Source organism: Clupea harengus, chromosome 24, assembly GCF_900700415.2.
Source record: "Clupea harengus chromosome 24, Ch_v2.0.2, whole genome shotgun sequence".
NCBI classification, from domain to species: Eukaryota; Metazoa; Chordata; class Actinopteri; order Clupeiformes; family Clupeidae; genus Clupea; species Clupea harengus.
Window position 1 is genome coordinate 381232 of NC_045175.1, and position 24190 is coordinate 405421.

Sequence of the window (24190 nt, forward strand, 5' to 3'; positions counted from 1 at the left end):
TCACTTAGTGCCATGTGTCTATTCTTGGAGAGAGCTGTAGAGTAGAAGAGTGAAAAACCCACATAGCATAATTTAATACAGTAATACTTAATATTACATTGGGTCATTTGCAGTTCAATTAGTGCTTTATATTTTGATGACATTAAAGCTTAAAGTTACTGTCTAAATTACTTTACCATGACAAGTCATACATTTTTCATACCGATGTCATTTGACACAAATTCTTTGACAGTCAAATATGGCATAAAAAAAGCAGAAATAATGCAAAAAAATACTTATTGAAATAATGATGTTAAGATGTTACAGCACCTTCTCCTGAGTGACCTGTTCTGCCCCCACCAGCACAACCAGTGACCCCAGCAGCAGCAGGAACAGGAGCCCCCAGAGAAGCTATGGCCGCTGGAGACACAGGAAACCCTGCAGGCTCACATGGACGACCTGTGGTTCTTACAGAGGTGACAGGAGGACGGGGGGTGGAAGATGAGGCCCTGAGGAGTTTCAGTTAGAGTTTTATAATGAGAATATGCCTCAGACACCCAAGAGAACAGAACATGGCTGTAGATACAAATGTTGGACTCTTGTCAGGAGTCCTGAAACGATTCTCAATAATCTGTTTCTGCCTGGAGGGATCCAGAGGCCCCTGTCCAGCACCTCCTCCCTTGAATCTCTTAGGGTTTTCCACCCTGTTGCATCCCTGGCATAGAAACTGAATATGTGGACAATAACAAAGTGCTAAATAGTCAATTACAAAGAAATCCCAGTGCTTCCCCATCTTAAGCCATTAGATGTTGTTATCGGTCTCAGCCTGGAAAATGCATGACTGTCGATGCCTATCTACAGCATGTTGGCGCTCCCCCAACCTGTGCAGTTGACCCAGGCGTCCTCCTTGTGGGTGCAGTTCAATCTGCTTCAGAGGGGCGCGGCAGCAGTCCAACAGGTGGTGCTCATTGCCTGTGCAGTTCACCTCGTCCAGCCAAGATGGTGCCGTTTCCCTTCCCAAATGTGCCCTGCTCCCCCCTACATCCACAGGCTCCCACAGTCCAGCTGCCTGCAGACCACCTGGGCGTCCTTCTTGTCCCAGGAGTCGTCACAACCGTCCCCCACTTTCCCTGCAGGAGCACCTCCACCCTCCCCGAGCACTGAGTGAGACCCCCCCTACAAGCCTCAGCCTGGAGCACCTGGAAGAGAAGAGAGGGACACTAACTAGCCTTAATGTTCTAAACCTTGTTCAAAAATAACTCATATTAATATGTTTTTTATATTTATATGTGTTATTAGAGATATCTCTCAGTTTAGTAAAATAATACATGTAGAGAAATAAAATATATATAAGAGTGTATATATGGACAAATGTTTCATTTCAAAGGGTCAATAGAAAATCAAAGGCATTGGTCCCACCTGGACATTCCATGACTTCATGTAGGTTAGAAGAATGATTTCCACTTCCTACATTTTTTCCACTTCCTAAAATATGAAAATTAATATAAAAAATAGAGCCTGCGCACTACAAAACTGATTAAAATGAGAAGAAGCATAACTTTAGAGGGTACCAATTCTCACCTGTACAATGGAGTTCAGCAACATCCTTGGAGGATTGTCCCCACTGAAAAGGTTTACACTGCTCAAGGTGTGTATCATGTCTCCTACACCGGGGAGGGCTCAGTCGCTGGCCTATAGTTGACCCCACTGCATAGGTCTTTTTAAAATCTCCACAGCCTAACTGTTGGCAAATCACTGAGCCTGTGTCTTTGTCCATGTCATTGAAGCATATTTTCCCCCAGATGCCACTGTAATAGACCTCTATAACACCTTTGCACGGCCCATAATCATCTGTGTTTTGTCTCAGCTGAATGAACTCTGTGGCAAAGACAACAGATATTATGTATGAAAGTAGTTCTGTCTATGACAGTTCCAATACTTTAAAACAACAGAAAGATTCACCTGTCTTACAAGTTGTACTGTAACTGCTCTATCCAACCAAAAGAGAATCTTTTCAAATACACATTGATGAATTACATGATTTGGTGATATACCCAAATAGATGTTTTTCAAACCTCTGTGATCCATTTGAAGCTGATATGAACACTTGAAGGTACACATGTAGCTGAGTGAGCAGTATGTTTGTACCTGAGCACATGACCCACACATCCTCTTTGTGTGAGCAGTCATGGTGTCCCCACCCTGCTGAGGGACACTCCCACAGGCTCGTCTCGTCACCTGCGCAGCCCACCTCGCTCAGCCAGATGGGCACGTCTCCTGGATGAAAGGATGCAGGTACCTCAGCCCTGAGGGCGGTGCCACACTGCAGCTGTCTGCACACTACCTGGGCATCCTCCCTGTCCCAGGAGTCATCGCACACAGTCCCCCACGAGCCGTTGTGTGACACCTCCAGCCGGCCGGCGCAATCTCCTCCAGATCCCACCAACCTGACTGGCTGATGGCCTGAGATGATTAAACGAGGTGAATGACATGAATTGTTTCATTTATGATATGGATGCATAGAGAAAATATGTCATTATGTTTAGATAATGCTCACAACTCAATTTTGATCTTTTGTGCTGATGCTACTTTTATTTGCAAGTGCCTGGAATGGATTCATGTGTTAAAGTAATGTCTGTATTTCCAGCTTTATTTCCAGTGTCTATTTATAGATGTGAATCTACAGCAATATTAGTAGCAAATCCATAGAGCAGTTTAGTTCATCATTATGGGAAGAGTCAGACTAAAGCCAGGGAAAGGCATTTCTTTACATCTCAAGTGAAAAGTGTGGAACTGCATATGACATATTGATGACAGCAGTGTTGTCTTTCCATGAATATCTTCTGTAGTAACCACTATTATCAATGTGTGGAGTGGATTATGGTTAAATGAGAAAGTTCATGATTGGTACAGATAATGGCACTGAGACAGATGGATAACCTGCAGGCAGAAGAAAACCAGTTTGACATACAGTTCAGCTACAGGATCACTGTCAGACTTTGAGATGTACACACCTGAGCAGACAATGGTCACGTGCAGGCTAGAACTGCAGTTTAGCATCTGAGGAGTGCTGCAGTTTCCCAGGTGAGTCTCATGTCCAGAACATCGGAACCCTGAGACACACCCATCACCCTCCGTCTCAGCAGAACCAGAGAACCCAACAGCAGAACCGCATGCCAGCTGTCTGCACACCACGGAGGCTTCAGATCGATTCCAGGAGTCCAGCAGAACTCTCCTCCACCTCTGGCTAAATAGAACCTCCACCTCTCCCTCACAACGGCTCCTTCCAGACAAGCGCACAGTCCCATTGTCCAGAGGGAAGAATGAACCTGCAAATATTCTTTTGTTTATTCCAAGTCTGTAAAACTCAGAGTTAAATGAGAGGAAATAAATGGTAACGTTGTCAAATGTCACCTTTAATGCAGTCATTTGAGTGCTAATATAACTACATGTGCATTTTTGTCATAAATCACAGTGTTATTTATGTTGTCAAATTACAGATTTAATTCTGCATATGATAGTTTAGCCATATTTGTGTGTTGTTAAATCTTAAACACATTGTTCAAAATACTAATAATCCTGAGATTGAGATTTGCACTAGTTGTATGTGCGTTAAGTATGTTGTGAATTTACCTTATTATGATACATCATTATAAGGACAATTACTTGCATCTTTAGAAATCTTTCAGTCAAAATAGATAAAAATAACAACCATAAGTGTAACCATATTGCAAACACAACATAAGGGTGATGAACCAATGGCACAGTCAGGTACCAGATGATATTGTTTGCATTGAGCAATGTCAACATAGCCATTCATGCAGTTCATGTGCTCACCTGAGCAGATCACTCCAGCATCCTGTCTATGGGAGCATGCAGCTCGACTCCACCAGGTGATTCCACATTCTGAGAGGCCAGTTTCATTCCCTTCACACACAAACACATCAGGCCAGATGCTTCCACTCCCCTCACCAAACCACTCTGCCCCTACAACAGCCACAGCTCTCCCACAGTTCAACTGATGGCAGAGCACGCTGGAGGCATTCATGTCCCAGGATGCATCACACACTGTGCCCCATTCACTGAGGTACTTGAGCTCCACTCGGCCCGAGCAGGAATCAGTGCCATTTGCCAGTCTGGCATCTGTGTATCCTGGGCAGGGCAGAGACAGAGAGGAGGCCTTTGTTTTCATCTTTGTGAACAGGTAACTTTGTAGCAGCCAAATGATGAAAACACAAAATCACACCATGTCATAAAATGGTATGTGTAAATATGTAAAAAAAAAATATATGTAAAAATAAGAAATAAGCATTAAAGTAATTTTAAAAAGATCATGTGCTTACCAGAACAAACTAACCCCACATCCCTGTCATGTGAGCAGTTGATATTCAGAGCAGATGTTGGGCAGAGTTGAATATGAGTCTCGTTGCCTCCACACTGGATCTCCTCTGACCACATCTGTTTCTTTCCCTCTCCAAATGCAGCTGCTCCCAGCACTTCTACAGGAGCCCCACAGTCCAGCTCTCGACACACCACCTCTGCATCCTGCCAGTCAAATGCAGCATCACACACTGTTCCCCAGGTGATCCCATGGACCACCTCCACTCTCCCAGAGCACTGGTGGGAACCGTTCACCAGCCTCGGAGCTCTGTGTTCTGTGTGGAAATAATTAGCACTTTACATTTTGCAATCATATCTCATGTATGACACACAATTATGATCATTTCAATAATGGGAATTTAAATAAATTATTTACATAATTAAAAGCTTCTGCAAGCTTGTGTTCAGCTTACCTGAGCAGATGATACTAACACTGTTGCGAGGTTGGCATGTATGTTCACCCAATCCCTTATGAGGGCAGGCCTTAAGTCTGGTCTCCCACCCCTCACAAGCATCCTCAGCCATCAGGACTCTCCCTGTTCCCTCTCCAAAGTAGGCAGATTCCATGTAATCTACAGCATGACCACACCGCAGCTCTTTACACACGACTGCCGTATGAGACTGTTTCCAGTGAATACCACACACTGTGCCCCACTCTCCTTCATTATAAACTTCCACTATCCCAGAACAGCGACTGCTGCCATTCACCAACCTCACCGGATCTGAAGGGAAAACAAAAAAACATCATGGCTTCCAGGCTTAATAGATTGATAATTAACTCACAAAGGTAAATAATCATCTGTCGTTTTTATATGTAGACTCTTACATTACCTGAACAAACTAAGCCCACATCCCTGTCATGTGAGCAGTTGACATTCAGAGCAGATGTTGGGCAGAGTTGAATCTGAGTCTCGTTGCCTCCACACTGGATCTCCTCTGACCACACCTGGCCCTTTCCCTCTCCAAATGCAGCTGCTCCCAGCACTTCTACAGGAGCCCCACAGTCCAGCTCTCGACACACCACCTTTGCATCCTGCCAGTCAAACGCAGCATCACACACTGTGTGTTTGGTCTCCGTGTGAAGCAGCTCCACTCTTCCAGAGCAATGAGAACGGCCCACCAGTTTGACTCCTACAATTTTACATTTATTGTTATGAGTATGTTTAAATGTTTTCTAAATGTAGTTATATTATGATCATGTGATCAAATGTAATAATTTACATTTACATTTAGTCATTTAGCAGACGCTTTTGTCCAAAGCGACGTACAATGGAGAGAACAGTCAAGCTAAGAGCAATAAAGAACATGGTGTAACAATAAATACTACTTTACATAAGAATTAGAAAAAACGACCTAGAAAGGAAAAATAAGTGCAGGAATGTAACTGCTGAAGTGCATTTTAAGCGCTAGTCAATAATGCCTATGATTAATACAATTAGCAGTACGTTTCAGTTAACCTACCTGAGCACATTACTCCTGCATCCTGATGATGACCACAGTTTTCTGCAACCCATCTTTGTGACCTGCAGTCCTTCAGAGTGGACTCAGACCCCACACACTGCACGTCACTCATCCAAATACTTCCTGACCCCGGTCCAAAATAGGCATCCTTAAGAGCTTCTATAGCCTCTCCACAGCCCAGCTCTCTACACACCACTGCAGCGTCACGCGGGTCCCATCCGTTACCACACACTGAGCCCCACTCTCCTGCATGATAAACCTCCACTCTTCCAGAACAGCGACTGCTACCATTCACCAGCCTCAGAGGATCTAGAGAGAGGCCACATAGACAATCATCTGGACAGTGCTTTAATATGGCATGTCTTTTAAGGAGATCAATGATGGTTTTTGTACCACAAGTCCATGTTTTTTTTTCTGTGAGTGCAGATGAGATTGAGGACAAAGTTCTGTCATTTTTAGAATTGGACCCTTACATTACCTGAACAAACTAAGCCCACATCCTTGTCATGTGAGCAGTTGGTTTTCAGAGCAGATGTGGGGCAGAGGTGAATCTGAGTCTCGTTGCCTCCACACTGGATCTCCTCTGACCAGACCTGGCCCTTTCCCTCTCCAAATGTAGCTGCTCCCAGCACCTCTACAGGAGCTCCACAGTCCAGCTCTCGACACACCACCTCTGCATCCTGCCGGTCAAACGCAGCTTCACACACTGTGTGTCTGGTCTCTTGAAGCAGCTCCACTCTCCCGGAGCAGGGTTTGGAGCCATTAGACAGTCTGGCTCTCATTTCAACTGGGAATTTGAAGGGAAGATAATAATGCACAACTAATATATTTCAATATGAATATACTTTTTTCATTTAGCAGTTGTCAGAACTCTGGGACTGTGATTCTGTTCATTTCCACCAGATGTAATTTACTCCTGATTTTACTGAACTCACTCTGTGTTTCAACTCTGTGTTTCATGTTGTGGTGTTGTTTCCACCTGAGCCTTGTTTAGTTGTTTATTTAAACCCTGACCTTTTGTTCAGTCTTTGCCAAGTACTTGTGTCCGCTGTAACGTCTGTCAGTCCTGCTCTCGACACACCCCCTCTGCATCCTGCCAGTCAAACACAGCATCACACACTTTGTGTCTGGTCTCCTAATGAAGCAGCTCTACTCTCCCAGAGCATTGAGTAGAGCCCACCGGTTTGACTTCTGCAGTTTACATGAAATATGTAAGAGCAGTAATAGATGCTCTGTAAACCCATTTTAACTTTTAAACCCTTGCCACTTGTCATTGTTGTCCTTTTAGGCTAGTTTAATAAATATCTTTGACATAAGAAATGTCTCTGTTGATTGGCGGGTATTGTTTATGGCTCGGTCCGAGTCAGTATGAGTTTTGTTGACACGCTCATATAGCCTACATAACTTCTCTTTAACATTGGGCCTCATTTATAAAATGTTGTAGAAACCATCCTACATTTCATCTCAGACGTTTTCTGAAATGGTCGTAAGTGTTATTCACAAAAAACGAACGTACGCCCAAAAAAACACGTGTACGCCATTCCTGCGTTTATAAATCACAAATGATCGTGGAATTGTGCGCAGCTGAATCTCCGCCCTCAAAATGCCCCTACTTAATCTAATTAGCACATTCCCAATGCACAAACGGAGCGCATCCTCAATGCACAAACTCTCTGTGACAATGGGCCTCATTTATAAAACGTACTTACACACAGATTTGATCTTAGATGTAGATTTGATCGCACGAACACTCTAAGTACAGATTTATAAAAACCGTCTTAGACGTAGAAAAGGACGTATCTCTACGTCTGGTTCTAGTTCATGTAAGTACATTTCCTTGTGGCAATACTGGAGTACTGCAGGAATTCGGAACTCTCCGAGCGCCGACACGCAGTCACCACCACCGTCACCATTAGGGCTAATGGTAAAAGGCCAAATTAATGTTTTGCTCAATAAAATCAATTAAACAATTTGAATAATTCATACATGAATGAAATTCATGTCTAATAGGTATTCATTTGAATTCCACACGTGTAAAACATTTCGCCCAATTTATAGCCTATAAAAAGCCTGATAGTGACAGTTTTCAGTAGGAGATATGGCTGATATGGGTTTTTCGTGATCGCGCAGGATGATGTATGGCTGATAAGCAGGTACCATTTTCCACGTAAAACAGGATCTGGCAAACCTTTTCGGGGTCATATAGCAGTCTCCCTCCCGATGCATCCAAACATCGCCACCTTCCCTTCAGCATGCCTATGCTGCGCTCCACTACCGACCGCGCACGGGCATGTGCTGTATTGAAGTGGGCTTCCTAGGCTGTCTGACTGTGCGCAATCGGGGTGAGAAGCCATTGGGAACCCTGTTTTACGCAGAAAATCCTCTTTCACATTTCGCTGTTCCTTGGGCACTGTATGGACATTTAATACATATACATTTCGGACATAGAGGGATAATATTCTCTAACAACGCCAATGCAGCCTCCTACTGAAATATCCCCTACTGAAAACTGTCACTATCAGGCTTTTTATAGGCTATAATTTAGCCCTAATGGTGACGGTGGTGGTGACGATGACGATGATGAAACTGCGTGTCGGCGCTCGGAGAGTTCCGAATTCCTGCAGTACTCCAGTATTGTCACAAGGAAATGTACTTACGCGAACTAGAACCAGACGTAGAGATACGTCCTTTTCTACGTCTAAGACGGTTTTTATAAATCTGTAGGCCTACTTAGACATGGATTTGATCGCACGAACACTCTAAGATCAAATCTGTGTGTAAGTACGTTTCATAAATGAGGCCCATTGTTTCTACATTTGAACTCTGAATATTTTATCAGTTAAACATGTTTTATTTCATTTCTTCAGAGCTCTTTTTTAAAACCTATAAAATCACCATCATTCCATTCTTTTGATCTGTTCATGGTAGGCCCATGTCCTTTGTATTAATAATTGTCTAGCTATCCCTTGTAATATATAACCTAAATGGTAGGCCCTTAGTGGATAATACAAGTACACAATAGGCTATAAACTCATCACCAAATAGGTTAGTCAGAGGCTACTATGCTATTGTCACGGAACGAACAGACTTCGAGATCGGAATAGTGGTAACAGAGTTTATTGCAGACAGAGACAGCCAGGAACACACAGGACCAGGGGCGGACTGGGGGAAAAAAGTGGCCCGGGAGTTACTGTCAGACCGGCCCACTCAATACACGGCGCGCGGCCCACTCAGTACACGGCGCGCTGCCCACTCAATACACGGCGCGTTGCCCATTCAATGCATCGCACGTATAGACCAGTCAGTGGCCTATATGGAAAAATACCCATACACTTAACATTATTTTGGATGATTACAAAGAAATGACATCATATATGTTTTTTTTTAATAACATTTGGATCCACCAATTTGCCTGGGTGGACACATGGAATAAAATGATACTGGCTATTGTAACCCTCCAAGGTAGGTATATTTTGCTAGATGAATAGGCTTAACTTTGGGCTAGTATCAGATGGTTATACGTATAACTACAGAACATTAAGGAATGAATATCCACACAATAAAGAAACTGGAATCAGAGGGTAGAATTAGTATGAACTATATTGTAGAAATGAACAGAATAGAACATACGATGGGGTGTGAACATCAGTGGTATCAGTAGTGTTGCATGCTGGGTGTGTGATTGTGTGTGTGTAGGGGTGTTGAAGGTGCATAACAAAACAATAAGTTAAGTAACAGAACCTAAACTAACTCTGCTGGCCCGGGTGCATTATAGTCACATGATAATAAAAAACAATATCAGTATACTCATGTGTTATTATGACCTCACTATCTAATCTAGATAACATATTAACATTGTTTATAATGTTAGTGTTGTGTGTAACACGGTGATTTTAGCATAACAAGCTAGCTGGTTAACTTATTTTACATAAGTTATTAGAAATTATAAGATTGCCCTCTTTACAACTACCACCATGGATAGCTTGCTCATCGATTGTAAACAAGTGACTACGGCTAACATGTGAAAGTAGATCATCTCGACGATAACAACAGCGCCAGCTTGCTTATTTTATCAGATCATGACGGTCTCAATGATGGACATTTATCTACCTAACGTTAGCTAGGCTAGTTGGTAGTGAACGTTACCTCATCTGTGAAAAGCAAGCTAACATTGGCCAAGTCAACGCCACAACTTACCTTGTATCACTGTCACTGTCACGCGAAATAACAGTCGTAAATGGCCCAGAGTTTTCTTAAATGCAATTCCTCAAAACTACCAGATGCCCCTCCGTGTTAGAAGGGCTGACGGCACACGTCACTACGGTTGCGTGCGCTGGCGGGGCGTGTATGCAAATCCAGGTGCGTTTAATTTAAGAATCCTTATCCTCAATCCGCACAGCTGAGAACACTTCGGCTGTGTAAGAACCCATTCCAGGTGTTCTGTAATAAGGTGGAGATCGTTTCTTTCGTTGAATTTCTGAAGTCCTTAAGAACACATTTCAGAAGACACTTCAGAACATTTTCAAAAAATAGGCACCATGAGTGTGAATACATATCGCAAGGAGGAGTATAAAAATCAGTCAGTGATTTGAAAATTATAGGTAATAGAGGAAATAATACGTATTCCGAGTAGTATGGGAAATAGTCGAAGGTGCTGACGGGGTAAGAGGGGGGGCCAGTTGGTTATGAATGTGGGCCGGTATTTTGGACCATCCCAACCTCGTCGGCCCACCGGGGATTCCCCCGGTATCCCCGATGGCCAGTCCGCCCCTGCACAGGACAGACAACAGGTTGCAGACACGGAGATGCTGATACGGAGAGGCTGAGGGGTTAATCCTCGACAACACAGTCACAACCCTCGAAGGGGCGCAGGCTCGTAGCACTGCTGGGAACTGACGGAAGTCGCGATCTAATCCAAGAACTAAACTAAGCAGAGGCAACCTCTGAGCGATCTAACTATAACAGAAAAGCCGTTGCGGCAAACAAAACACGAGTCACACTCGGCAAAGCACTAACTAAACTATAACTAAGATGATGCGCTAAACGGGCGGGAACTAAGGTGCCAGTATGGTACTCAGACTCCGTTACGGATGGGCGTGCCGCCGGATAGGACGGATTAATTAGCATTTCTGTTGCCTTTATGGTTCTCCAAAGGCTGGGGGTGCTGAAAACAATTCACCGCCAGAACAGTAGGTGGAGAAGCGTTTTTTTGTCGAATACACGTTGCTTTGTTGCATCTTTGTAAGTTAGAAATCGTCATTGTTTATCTCCCACCTCTCATCACACGTGTGCACCCCCTACCAGCTGTCACTAGTCAGACGATAAGTGCAGCAGGTGTAGTCACATGATATCAGATTCAAGAGTGTGTCTAATGCTATATAACCACCTGAAAGGGCAAACTTATCTCTATCATGGTAGGTATTATTTGTGGGGAAAATAGTAGCACTCTATAACAAAATTATATGCTTTTCTTATATACAATATTAAAACTATTAAAAAACGATTCCCTGAAATGAATACGTTCTTATTTTCTTTGGTATTTTTGTCATATTCAGATTTGCAATGATGATTGCTGGGTAATATGTATGTTGTGGTCCAATGTCAAGTCTCTATTTTATCATGTGACGAGACGATGGTAGGCTATAGCTAGTTTAGGCACAGCATCTGAACGTCAAGACCGACAAGCTGACAGTGTTGTACAAGTTCACACCTCTCATGAACCAGTTCAAAGTTCAGTTCAAACAAGTAAACATGAATAGTTCACGTTCATAGTTCACCATTTCAATTCTGAACCAGTTCATAGTTCAGTTCAGTTCATAGTTTTAGAGTGGAAAGTGAGAATGAAAGACTTCACTTGTTTTTTATAGAAAACTTTATCCATCACTACCCTTTGCCTTAAACTAAACTGAGAGAAACGGAACTGATACAAACTAAGACGGGAGAGTACGTAATCCTCATGGAAGTCAGGTCGCGGGAAATCCAAGGTTGTGCATCCGTTGAAGTGCGATACCAGACACTGCGTGAAGGGAGTGTGAGGTATAAGTAGGGGCTGTGACAGGTGTGGGTGATTAGGAACCAGGTGAGTGCAAACGCAGTGCAGGTGAGGAGAGAGAGTGGAACAGGTGTATGTGCTTGTGTGATTGGGGACCTGAATGCAGCTGATGAGCGTGCAGCTGGGAGAGTTAATGAGCTGAAGGGGGCGTGGCCGGAGCGGAGCTCCGCAGGAACGTGACAGCTATAAGACCACTGCCATCTTAATTGGACTTTGGCTGGTTGTTTTAGCGTTCTTGTTCCGTTTTGTTCGCCCTCAGACTGCTAAAGGAGCACTAAAGCCCACAGAATTAAATACAAAAGCCCATTTATGTAGCCTACATTGTGGACCAGTGTTCCACATCTCAGCCAAAGTCATTGTTGTTTTAGTTTTAGACCGAAGTTTAGGGCTGTTTTCACATCACGTTTTTAAAACATACATGAGCAGATGCAATATTGGCACATCAGTTTCAAACTGTTTGTTAAATTCTGACATACTGTAGTATTTCATCATAAGCATCATGAACAGGCTTTTACAGAAATTCTGATTGAACTAGTGTGTCAACCTGTAACCCTCCTAACAGCCAAAGAACTGTTACTGTTAGTACTGTTGTAGTACTGTAGTACGGTTGTCGATTCATTCTTTCTAATAAATGTATTTTGCCATTATATTTGGTGGGGTCTCCAACCAAGTGCACTAAAATACATTAAGAATACACTGGGTGGCTAGTGGGAGCGACAGGTGTGTTTATTTACAAGACAATATCGGCTCATTAAGGTAAAGGATGTAATAATCAGGTTGCTTTGCATTTATTTGTTTATACCTCATTGAAATAAAAAAGTCTAAGTTGCAGGCAGAGAATGGAATAAAGGTGGAAGGTGGAAAATGGAATAAAGGGTATACGTGTTGTATTGCATTATAAGTTGATTTCCTCATCATGATTAGGGTTATTTGAATGGTCTCAGTCCGAGTGGCACAGTGCTTTCAGTCCTGCATCTGATTAGATTAGTTTGAACATAGATCTCAGAAACATGAGAATTCTGGTCTTTCTGGGCTGCAGGTAACCCCCCCCCCCCTCAGGAGGTGACAAACCCCTCCATTAGCCTGTGTGACTCTGGGATCCCCATCAGTAAACACCAAATTCCATGTGATGAATTATTATACCAGATATAGGACTAAATGAACTGGGTATTTAGGGGGAAGATAGTCAAAGGACTTGGAGTATTTTGTGTCCAGAGACTCCCGCACTCTGTGTGTAGCCATCATCCTCTGTGCAGCCAGGTATGTTCATACTCTCTGAAGGTTTGGAGGTTTCATCTGTCTCCTCTTATGTATTTGTTACCTTAGGTGATTCACTTTAGACTAGTTTGAATGTGTAACTGAATTAGTAACTTGCACCTGACAAATACATTGTGATGCTCTGATCCACTGTGGCCTCTCAAGAAATTATTAACTCGAGAAGTATTACTCGATAACAGTGTTTCCACAACAACTGGCGAGGATTAGTTTCAAACCAAAAAGCAGTGATGTAAGTCTTGAGGTACCTGGCTAAAAACCTGAGTTGGATACGCGGCAGCAGAACTGTTACATTGTATTATACAGCGGTGCATTGCCATTCAGCCTCTGCACTGGACCGAATGGTTATACTGAGATCTCACAGCAGCCTGGCACTCAATCCCAGAACCGGATGGATCTAACGTGGCAGCACTGTAGCCTCTGAGCTATTCTCCAGAACTAGTAACAGGTTGTGTCCGTGAAATATGCCAAAATCTAGAAAATGGCCGTGGCAAGACCCTGAGCGACACTATTCCTAGAACAAACCAGTTAATAAAAAGTAAGAGGGTATTCGTCAACAGATTGTAGGCATCCAAAATAAATGACCCTAGGTCAGACTACTTAACGGGTAGGAATAAAGCATTAAAAGAACAGGGACTGAGGCACTTATTAAGCACTTCTATATCTGTATACATCTCCTCTTTCCCAGCAACGTTAGCACCAAGCACAACAATAACAATAATCACTCTTTTACTGTTAGGTGAGTTTAATTAATATCTCTGTGTCAGATGTCATATTTAGGCATATTTAGGCTAATCGCTCACGATCTCCTTCGTCCCCTGGATTATTTTTCCGTTTCGGTATTGTACCGCTGCTTTTCTGTTCCGCGCCCCTGCGCCCTGTTTTTCGAAGTTTGCCTCTGTGTTTCTGTTCCGCGCCCCAGCGCAGTGTTTTCCCATCATTTGAAGACATTCTGAGTTCCTTTCTGCAACCTCCTTAGTTTAGATTGACATACCCTAAGTTCGTGTTTTCCAGCGTTTGACGTCTGAGTATTTTGGTTTTGATTGTTGTATCATTTTAAATTTTGTAGTTTAATCCTTTTCTGATACTTCTGAGCGGTCACCCCGTTAGTTAGTTAGTTAGTTAGTTAGTTAGTTAGTCTCCCTCGTCCATTTCCCATTCCACTTTCCCTGGCTGTATCCACAAAAAGACACTGTCTGAACTGAACACCTCTGCGTCTTGAAGTCCTGTGACCCTATCAACCTGTGAGGAATCAATCAACACGGTTTGGTTCTAATTTCTGTTACTCTGGTGCACTATTCTCTGGCTGCTTGACTCTTGTTTTTATTCATGGTTGACGTGAATGTCCTTAGAAGGGGCTCTTTGCCACATCCAATACATGCATTTCTGATTTTTTGTTTTGTTTAGTTTTTTTGTTTTTATACAACCAGCTAACTTGATTCACTTTTCACACTGTGCTGCAACAATAAGAGACCTTCACATACGTGTTCATGAATGCACCTCAGCCCTAATCTAAACTGAACCCTCTGAAGTCTGAGACCAGATTCAGGGTCTTTGGTGATTCTGACATTATCTGATTTTGCAAATGTAATTATCGGTAAATACACTTGCAATCATTTCACTCATCTTCACCCGAGCCCCATCATTGTCTGGAGAGGTGCTAAAGTGATGATCATGTGTGCACACAGTGCATATGAGTTTTCTTTGTGTTGTAGAGAACATTGTGTATATTATAATGATCTTTAGACTGCTGGTGACTCTTAACTGGGGAGTTCCCACTGATGTCAGATCAGGACAGTGGTACTTTCATCATGCACATAGAGCTGAGCTGACTTTTCACCCCTTCTACTCCTTGGGGGGGCGATCCTTTTTCAAAGCTGTCTTCCTCAGTGCAGATCAGAACATAAATCACTAAGGACAAATTCACGTCCATTAAGTTATCTTTACCTTTTTGATTGACTACACTTTTGGATACAATGTAAAAAATAAAAATTAAAAGATTGCATTATTTGACTTAATTGAAGTGTGATGTTTTTGCCAAAGCCACTTTGTCTCGATTCTGGCAGCCATTGCCATGAATTGGGACATTGGCCGCCTCTGGTGGCCAAAAGGACAGTATCACGGACTTATTATTTGTGTTCACATGTGCCTTTGTTTTCCTTGTGTGCCCGTTCATCGTAGGGTTGAAGCTAAGTTAATCAATTGGCCTTTTAGCCCGTTAAGATTAGCGAGCTAATTGAGAACAGCCAATATCGGTTCGTTAACGGCTGATCCCCATCCAAATCATGTGGTTAATTTCAACTAGACTAAACTTATCATGGCATTTGCGCGTGCACGTCCTACTTCAAAAGGCACGAAAGGTCGATCACCAAAACCATGATTTTCTAAAGGTATAATGGTTCTAAACTCAAAGAAAAGGGCTCTTTTTTTCTCCGCTGGCGAGCAGGAGATGAACATGAACACTAATGAAGAATACAAGACCATAATCATGGCAAAATTCAACGACGCCGCCGCTGTGAGAGCAAGGTGTGTTGGGATGTTTATAGGGTGATATCTATGTATGAATACCTGACGGCAAGTGTCAACTGGTACAGAGGTTTCCTCTACCATTTCGAATCTGCAAGGTTGCTAGTTCGAATCCCCTCACCTCCTTCTTCGATGTAGTTTTACATTTCCTTGTAAGTCGCTTTGAATAAAAGCGTCTGATAAATTACTAAATGTATTATTAACAAATGCAATGAATTGAAGCAGTGAAAATAAATTGTCTGTATTTCTCTCTATTCTTATCATGAGTCCACCTTAATCATTTTCTACAATAATGATATGCTATGGTGTACTAATAACACTCATATAATTATGAGTGCTTTGTTCTCCGCATCACCGACACTAGAAACATGTACCACTCGCAAAAAAGCGCAAGACAGTTAATGTTCGACTGTGGTGTTTGCAATAAATGACTCGAGAAGGTCTTGTAAATTAATTATTCCTTGTCGGCTGAATCGGTAGCGCTCATACAAGAACTCATCATAATGGAATAATGGATCTTGGCGATCGCAAATAACTCTCTCCCTACCTAATCTAACTATCTAATATCAGTCCTTGGTCAATGGGATCCCTCCTTTTTCCGGGGGTGTGGCAAGCTTATCCAGCTACACTTAAGTTAGCCTGCGCTGGAGCAGGTTAGTGCTAATTGATATTTAACTATGGTGATTTATCAAAAGTTGCTTCCACAAACCAAAAAGAGGGGCGTTTTTTAACTTAGCCTGGAAATTAGCTCGCTAAACCGCTTAGCGAGCTACGACGAATACCCCCCTGTTTCCCATTGTGTGCCCTGACCTGTTTCCTATTGTGTGCCCTCACCTGTTTCTCATTCCTCACTAGAGAGCGAACGAAGCTTCGAGTAGTGAACCTTTTTTCAACACGTCTGGCTGGAAAGCTTTGAAGGTTCATGAAGCTTCATTTCGCCATCACTACTAGAGGCACCCGAGTGCATGAGAGGGCTGCGTGTCCTGTGAAAAGATTAAGTGCTTGAGAGCACTACCAACAACCATGGGGACAAAGACAATCTAACGACCCGATAAGGGTCAGGGAAACTAGCCAGGTATGTATCTCCTGGCTAATTGTGACAGGTGGCAATCGCACAATGGGACACAGGTGAGGGCACACAAGGAAAACAAAGGCACATGTGAACACAAATAATAAGTCCGTGATACTGTCCTTTTGGCCACCAGAGGCCGCCAATGTCCCAATTCGTGGCAATGGCTGCCAGAATCTTGACAACTTTCCCTTCACTCTAAGGGAAAACCTCTTATTACAGCTGACGGAGGTGAAATCTAAGTATTTCTAACTCTCATGGTTTACAGTAACTGAATGACAGTGTCACAACAGGGAAACAAATGGCCAACAGAAAGAGTAGTGTGGATGACCGACGAGGCCAACCCACGAGTTGGGATGTGGGCTTGGTGATGGAGGTGGAAAAGAATGTGCAGGAGAGTTTGTTGCCGTTTCAAAAGATGAAAAAAATATCTATTTTCCATCCAGCTTGCAAGAATTGGCAATGACAATAATAATAACAAAACAAAATACTTTAAACAAAGACTATGTTCAAATGTTGCGTAATAGCATTGCATTGCATTGAGAAACACCTCTGACTCGCACCAGGAGAGCTGTCCATCTCTCTCAACTGACCAAAGGTGAACTGAGCTACCCTTCTTAAGGAGGCCTGCCTATTACTGCAAATTGGCGCAGATTAGCATATTTGGGCTGAACCATGAATATAGGGTATACATATGGGTACACAGTATACATTTATATATATATTTATTTTTATGTTTTGCGTTTTTGTTAATATTTGCTCTTTTGCACATACTTTTTTTTATATATTGTTGTTTTATGCCCTATGCACCAACCACACCAAGTCAATTTCCTGTATGTGAAAATATACTTGGCCATTAAAAAAATCTGATTCTGATTGCTCACTATTAACAAAAGAAATCCATTGGTACAATGTTTGCAAAATAACATATGTAACTATTATCAAACACCCATTTAATACAATAGAAAATATCCCCAGAATGCATAATAATTACATTACGAAAATGTGGCCAAAGCAAACACCTGTAACAGAATGACCCGCTCCCTCCCCTAGTGGTACGTTGTAAAAGTACTACCCCAGCGCGAAGCGCGCTATCGCATTGAGAACAGTATGGGGAAGCGAGAGCTCCAGGAAGTGTGAGTGCGTTTATTTTACCCAGTTTATGGACGTTGTAGAAAAACAAATGGCTAATGGAAGATGAGAAAGTTGGTACCATACTATAAACCAGTATTCACAAAAGGTAGAGGTGTAGGGAAATGTTACAACGTATGAATGATTGTTATATCGCGGCAGACCAAACAATTAGTCAGTCCGCGCATAAACGCCAAATGGCAGTAAACTACCGAAACAAACATATTATCACACCGCAAACAAGCACAATAAGTTTACAAAACATTACACAATACTTTCAATAACGTTAATGAAGTCCATATATTGCGATCGGGGGGAGAGACGCTGTGTATGCGTGGATGCGTGCGTGCGTGCGTGTGAGAATGCATGAAGTCTCTTGTTCACTCCCTCTCTCGCACTCACGGTAAAGCGGGCAAACAGTCTATAGTACTGAGAAGGGATATGTTCAACTTCTCACAAGTAGATACAGGTAAAATTATGTAATAATGATTACAATGTTAAGATTACAAAAATGATTTAAATTCACTAATCCTGTTCATCTTCAGTAATTAAGCTTCCACAATCAGCAAAGCAGAGTACATTAAGTCATTGGTGCCTATCGTGCTAAACATATAAATTAGTGCTGTCAGTTGAACGCGTTATTAACGGCGTTAACGCAAACTCATTTTAACGCCGTTCATTTTTTTATCGCAAGATTAACGCAATTTTTTTTTTTATTATAGTTTTTTTTTTTTAGATTAACGTTCTTTTTGGCCTCGCAAACTGTGTAGTAGGCTAACGTTACGGTTTGAGTGAATGGTGAGTGCGATACGGCGAAATGGATGACAAAAAGCTTCTGAATGGAAATTTTACTTTTAAAAGTTGTGTTGTGCAAAAGAAGCGAGCTTCACTGTTGTCTGAAAATGTCAACAGGCAGCTGGCTGAAAGCAAAGAAGTAGTAGGCTTACCTTTTATTGGTAACCCATCTGTTACGGTTCATTGTTTCTGAAATAGGAGGCCTGACTGCTATGTTCCCAGCAAACTTGAAAAAAAGAAAATATTTAGCCATGGTTTAACTGCACTATAGGCTGAGTATACCTGAAATGTGCACTTTATTATTTTATTTTGTACCGCCCTGTTTGGCAATGTTGGTTTTCATTAAAATAAAACATTTGCTTAAAGCAAGCCAATCCACTTTTCGATGTTGATAAGGGCATTAAAATAGAAATAAAATGATGGAAAAAATAAATAAACGAAGGGACATTTAGAATAGATACAAATTTGCAATTAATCGCGATTCATTTTGAGTGAACTATGACATAAATGCGATTAATCGCGATTTAATATTTTAATCATTTGACAGCACTAATATAAATATTAATTGTCAGGTTCGAGTCCAGCCTGACATAATTTTACCCAAGTCTACTCCCCATCCCTGTCCCCCCCTCATTGCCTGTTTGATTTTTACTAATAAAGGCAAGAAATGTCCAAAAAAAAAACACTATAAAAAGTGTATCAATAATGTGGTATACTTTAAAATATATACATGCTGCATACAGTGAAGTCATCAGTGAAGTCCATCTCCATCTAAAGTGTCATCTTTTGGAACTGTTAGACCCAGGCTTGTACATGTGAGATAACACGGGGTGATTGAGGTAAGCCTATCAATTGACTCAGTTTTACAGTTAAATGTTCACACCAGGTTGAAATTTAGTTAAATTCGTCCAGGCACATTTTATCATGGTTCATTTGAAAAATATTGTATAAGATGTTGCCATTTTGCACACAGATTTATTTACAAACACATTTTTAACCAAGCTGTATCATGATAAACTAGGAACAAATTATATTAAACTGTGTGAATTCTGTTGTGTGGCAACATTAAACATTACTCTTAGTTGCTACATTTGTAGAAACTAAATATGATAATTTCAAAACATTACCTGAACAAATGACTCCAGCATCCTCATGATGTTGACAGTTGTTAACACCCCACCCCCAGTGGCCACAGTGCTTCAGTGTGGACTCTGATCCTTTACAGTCCACGTCATCCATCCAGATATTCCCTGATCCCTGTCCAAAGTGAGCTGTAAGAGGAGCCTTCACAGCATCACCACAGCCCAGCTCTCTACACACCACTGCAGCATCAGTCATGTCCCACTTATCACTACACACTGTGCCCCACTCTCCTTGATGATACACTTCAACTCTTCCAGAGCAACGACCAACACCATTCACCAACCTCACAGCATCTAAAAAGAAACAGATGAAGATAAATTCAATAGAGCTCTTACTTTTATCTCATGTACCAACAATTTCAGTGACCTCTACTCAGCGTTCCAGTACAATTTGAATCTTTGTGTGACAATGTTGTTTAGACTTTACACTTTAAATCTTTAACCATGAATCAGGGACTATTTTAGTACATTAAGAAGTTTGTAAATATTTTGTTAATAGCGTTCATCTAATTTTCTTCATGAATCAGAGCTTGTAAATGAGTACCTTCTTGGTTGGCCAGGACCACAGAGGACAGGAGAATGACCCACAGGCAGCCCTCCATCTTCATCTCCCCGCAGCAGAAGCTCTGAGTTTGGGGCTCAGCAGAGAGCGCAACCCTCACCTCTGCTCTTCCAGACGACTCACTGAAACAACTGTGCCCTCGACGCCCCCCCTAGACCCAACGCGTCCCCTGAGCCGCCAATCACACTCGATGTGACCATATTAGAAGAGCGATAGGACATCATCAAAAACACTTCAGTGGCAAATCAGAAGACTCTGTGTAGATTGTGCTCCATATTTGTCAAACTGGTGGTAAGACAGTGTCTCTAGACTCAACCCACCCCCTGAGCACGCTCAGTAGTGATGTCACACAGACGCATCCTTGTGGTGAGGACGTTACTGCATCTAACGGAGATTTATTTTTGGAGGGGGGTGCAGGTGGCATACGGTATCTGCCAAGCAGCTGTTCCTCTTGCCAAGGCATAAAAGCCTCAGTCAGTAGCATTTAAAAAAAAAACATACATTAAAGCTTAATAAAGAATGCAAAAGAAAGTTCAAATCCTTATAAATGTCAATATCCTTTCTCAAGCCTGTTTCCCAACAATGATGACAGTAAAACACCTGTCAAGCCAAAAGGTTACCATATTACAAGTGTAGCCTAAAAGAAAGCAAAAACAGTAATTTCAAATCCCAAGTTTTACACTTAAACCATTTCATTTATTTACATGAGATGTCTCAGTATGTGTGCACTATTAGGTATTATATGCAGTACCAAATACTGGACAGAGGATTGTTAACTTCCTTGCAATGTTGTGTATTGCTATCTGTGTGACGATATATATAAACAGAATATAAGTAGAATTTACAGCATGCATAGATTCAGTGTAATCCCACTGATATCCTTGTTTACACAGAACACACAAAGCAGTAGTAGCAGTGATGATGAGCAGTTCTTCAGTAGCATTACTGCATCATTTGAATGCATTCCCCTGACCTACACAATCAACATGTGTGTTTGTAGTGAAATAGCACATTTACTGGTATGAATTACACTTCAGTTAAATTATGATTTACGAATTTGAGGCTGAGCTAATGCAGGATGAACTCTGACTTGGTCTACATTTTGTAGTGCTTTATCTTTCACTGAATATGAAATTAATCACAAATAATCACTATCATCTCAAACAACTGGACTAAGTGTGATAAATGGCCTGGCCTGATCTGTGGGCCCTGCTCTTGGGTTTTATACTAAACTCTCATCAATACCGTCTCAAACCACTAGGGGCACTCAATCACCCATGTTGGGTAGAGGCCAAAAAGTAAAGCAGGAGAATACTCAGGGAGAAGATGAGACGATATTCTGGAGAGGTGAAATTCATGACAAGAGTCTTAGAGGAAGAAGGACACTCATTTGGATTCAACCATCAAAAACACTTTGTGAATTTGGAGTAATTTAATTCTCTCTGTGAAAAGAACTGAGACAGTTCAATAATCATGTGAATGAAGCATATTGTAAATCTTAAATATATACATTAAAAACATCTGATTCAGCAGAAGTACATTAACTGAACAGCAATCTAACATCACAGCAATGTGGCAGATCAACTGAAAGCATCAAACTCAAACACTATAATGTTTCACCTGCTTCTGGCAGGAAAGATTCAAACTGCTCATCTTGGCTCTTAAGATGATGATCATTCGGATTTTAAACAGACAGATCCATTGTGTCTGCCACTGGAGCGTCCACATTCATCATAGAAACTGCAATCTACTGTTCTTCAAAGTTTTTGGCGATCTGAATCCTTTTCCCCTCTAAATCCTCAACTGCCCTCAAATCAATCTGTCACGTCTCAGAATTTGTATGAAACTACACTTTTCCAGTGTAGACGGCGTATGTGATTATTTTGAATAATGGCTATTACAATTATTACTTAAGAAATATTGTAAGATAAAAGTCAGAAGCAAGTAGTATTGAAATATTCTCTCTTTTGCCAGAATATGCATGTATCTCATTGTGCTCATATATACTTAAAGGCTCTGAAACAGAGTAAGAGTGTAAACTGCAAAGGCCTGGCCTGATCTGTGGGCCCTGCTTTTGGGTTTTATACTAAACTCCCATCAATACCGTCTCAAACCACTAGGGGCACTCAACTGCCCATTTTGGCTCCAAGCCAAAAAGAAATGCCAGGAGAATACTCAGGACGAAGATTAGAGGATATGCTGGCGAGGTGAAATTAATGACAAGAGAAGGACACTCATTTGGATTCAACCATCAAAAGATAAACACTTTGTGAGTTGGACTTATTTCATTCCATCTATCTTTGACTGCCATCAAATCAATCTGTCACGTCTCAGAATTTGTATTAAACTACACTTTCCAGTGTAGACGGCTTATGTGATTATTATGATTAATGGTAATTATAATTATTACTATTAAATTACTATAAGATAAATGTCAGAAGCAAGTAGAAGTATTGAAATATTCCCTCTTTTGCCAGACTATGCATGTATCTCATTGTGCTTGTTATGGACTAGTACACTTGTCTTATTGTGAGTGTTGTGCTAAGCAAGAGCATCTTCCACAGCAAGCATTCAAAGCCCTCAGTCTCCTCTCCTCCTCTCCTCCTGCAAGGCTGCACGGTTAAATGCTCACACACACCTTTGTGGAGGTCTACTGCAGTGCTTCAGTGCCCCTCTCCTCCTTTACTTACTATAGCGGCCATATGCCATGGTTAAATTAGTCTGTGCTTTGTTGCTTTTATTTTGGTATCTGGTGGGGGTGTATGCAAGTCACGTGGGTATTGGCAAAGGAAATCATGAATGAATATATGCACCTGGGCACCTGTGGTAGTATGGCGAGGGGGTGAGTAGGGAGAGCACAGTTTTTGTTGACCGCTCAATAGGCTGACTATTGGAACTTTAGTATGGATTTGATGGACTAACTAAACGCTTACTGGATGTACTTTATGTATATTTATTATCGCCACTTTGCACAGAAGCACTTGCACTTTCTATCTGCCGTCCTGTCCAATGAAGATGTTTTATCTGCCTATAAATAAATGGAAAATCATAATCTTCGGAGCGGACATTGGAATTGTTTGGAAGCGCGTCACCTAAGTGAATCTCCCTTGCTTAGCCTCTCAGCGACATTCAATTGTCGCCGCTACACTTACTGTGTGAGCAAACACAGGTGCTGTGAACATTTGTACTCTGTAAATATTTCCATTATGATCATGAACTATTCGATTTAATTAGGGCTGGGGGGAATAGCTAATAGACATCAATCCAAATCATTTTGATAATGAGCCCTTTAGCCGGTAGGCCGTACTCCTATACTGACATCACAGAGCTTTTCAAATAGAGATGGCAAAGTAAAAGAAGGAGTGTATAAGACATTCTTAATCTCAACAAAAGCCATAGGAGTTTTTCCAGTTCTTCACTTCTTTATCCACATAACTTCTTTTATAGCTCTTATCCACACAGTCAATTGTATCACTGATCTATTTGCCTGTATCTATCTTATTGACTGTTGGGCAAAGACATGGTGCCTCAATTAATTATTTGGCTGTTTATTTAAACCTTACCACTAACTAATGGGAAGTACTGTTTTGCCTGTCTTTTATGTATGCTGATATTTTGAAGTGTTTAAAATGCATTTGTTGACAATTTAGAGGACCCATGTAAACAAAGATATACTTAAAGGTTCTGAAACAGAATAAGTGTGTAAACTGCACAGTATTATTGAGGAACACTGTTTATTTATAATTTCTTCAGAGTTACATCATCAGAAGTCCAGAAGCATTTTCATTACTTGTTAAGAAGAATACTACGTATACCTT

The 24190-nt window shown here is 41.6% G+C and overlaps 3 protein-coding genes across 3 annotated transcripts in view; all 3 read right to left on the reverse strand.

The window, feature by feature from the left end:
- LOC116219370 (anoctamin-9-like) overlaps positions 1 to 193 on the reverse strand; it is a 9814-nt gene extending 9621 nt beyond the window's left edge. The window contains exon 1 of the mRNA XM_042703649.1: positions 177 to 193. Within this exon, the coding sequence (XP_042559583.1) occupies positions 177 to 193 (17 nt within the window). The remainder of the gene's footprint in view (positions 1 to 176) is intronic.
- Positions 194 to 1017: 824 nt separating this feature from the next.
- Positions 1018 to 4523, reverse strand: LOC122128813 (scavenger receptor cysteine-rich type 1 protein M130-like). The gene is made up of 4 exons (XM_042703650.1): positions 3817 to 4523; positions 2994 to 3308; positions 2128 to 2442; positions 1018 to 1109 (listed from the first exon to the last, which is right to left on the reverse strand). The coding sequence occupies exons 1-4, from the start codon at positions 4169 to 4171 to the stop codon at positions 1018 to 1020; spliced, it is 1077 nt and encodes a 358-aa protein (XP_042559584.1). The 5' UTR covers positions 4172 to 4523.
- A 525-nt stretch (positions 4524 to 5048) lies between these two features.
- On the reverse strand, positions 5049 to 6602 carry LOC122128814 (deleted in malignant brain tumors 1 protein). Its single transcript, XM_042703651.1, has 3 exons — positions 6299 to 6602; positions 5821 to 6129; positions 5049 to 5490 (listed from the first exon to the last, which is right to left on the reverse strand). Exons 1-3 carry the CDS (start codon positions 6600 to 6602, stop codon positions 5168 to 5170), a joined length of 936 nt encoding a protein of 311 aa, XP_042559585.1. The 3' UTR covers positions 5049 to 5167.
- Between the last annotated feature and the right edge of the window lie 17588 nt (positions 6603 to 24190).

Coding starts and splice junctions, on each gene's coding strand:
- LOC122128813 (XM_042703650.1), bottom strand. CDS start 4,171: ATGAAAACAAAGGCCTCCTCTCTGTCTCTGCCCTGCCCAGGATACACA. Junction 3,309..3,816: donor TGCTGGAGTGATCTGCTCAG/GTGAGCACATGA, acceptor GAATATTTGCAG/GTTCATTCTTCCCTCTGGAC. Junction 2,443..2,993: donor CGTGACCATTGTCTGCTCAG/GTGTGTACATCT, acceptor TAATCATCTCAG/GCCATCAGCCAGTCAGGTTG.
- LOC122128814 (XM_042703651.1), bottom strand. CDS start 6,602: ATGAGAGCCAGACTGTCTAATGGCTCCAAACCCTGCTCCGGGAGAGTG. Junction 6,130..6,298: donor TGTGGGCTTAGTTTGTTCAG/GTAATGTAAGGG, acceptor GCCTCTCTCTAG/ATCCTCTGAGGCTGGTGAAT. Junction 5,491..5,820: donor TGCAGGAGTAATGTGCTCAG/GTAGGTTAACTG, acceptor GTAAAATTGTAG/GAGTCAAACTGGTGGGCCGT.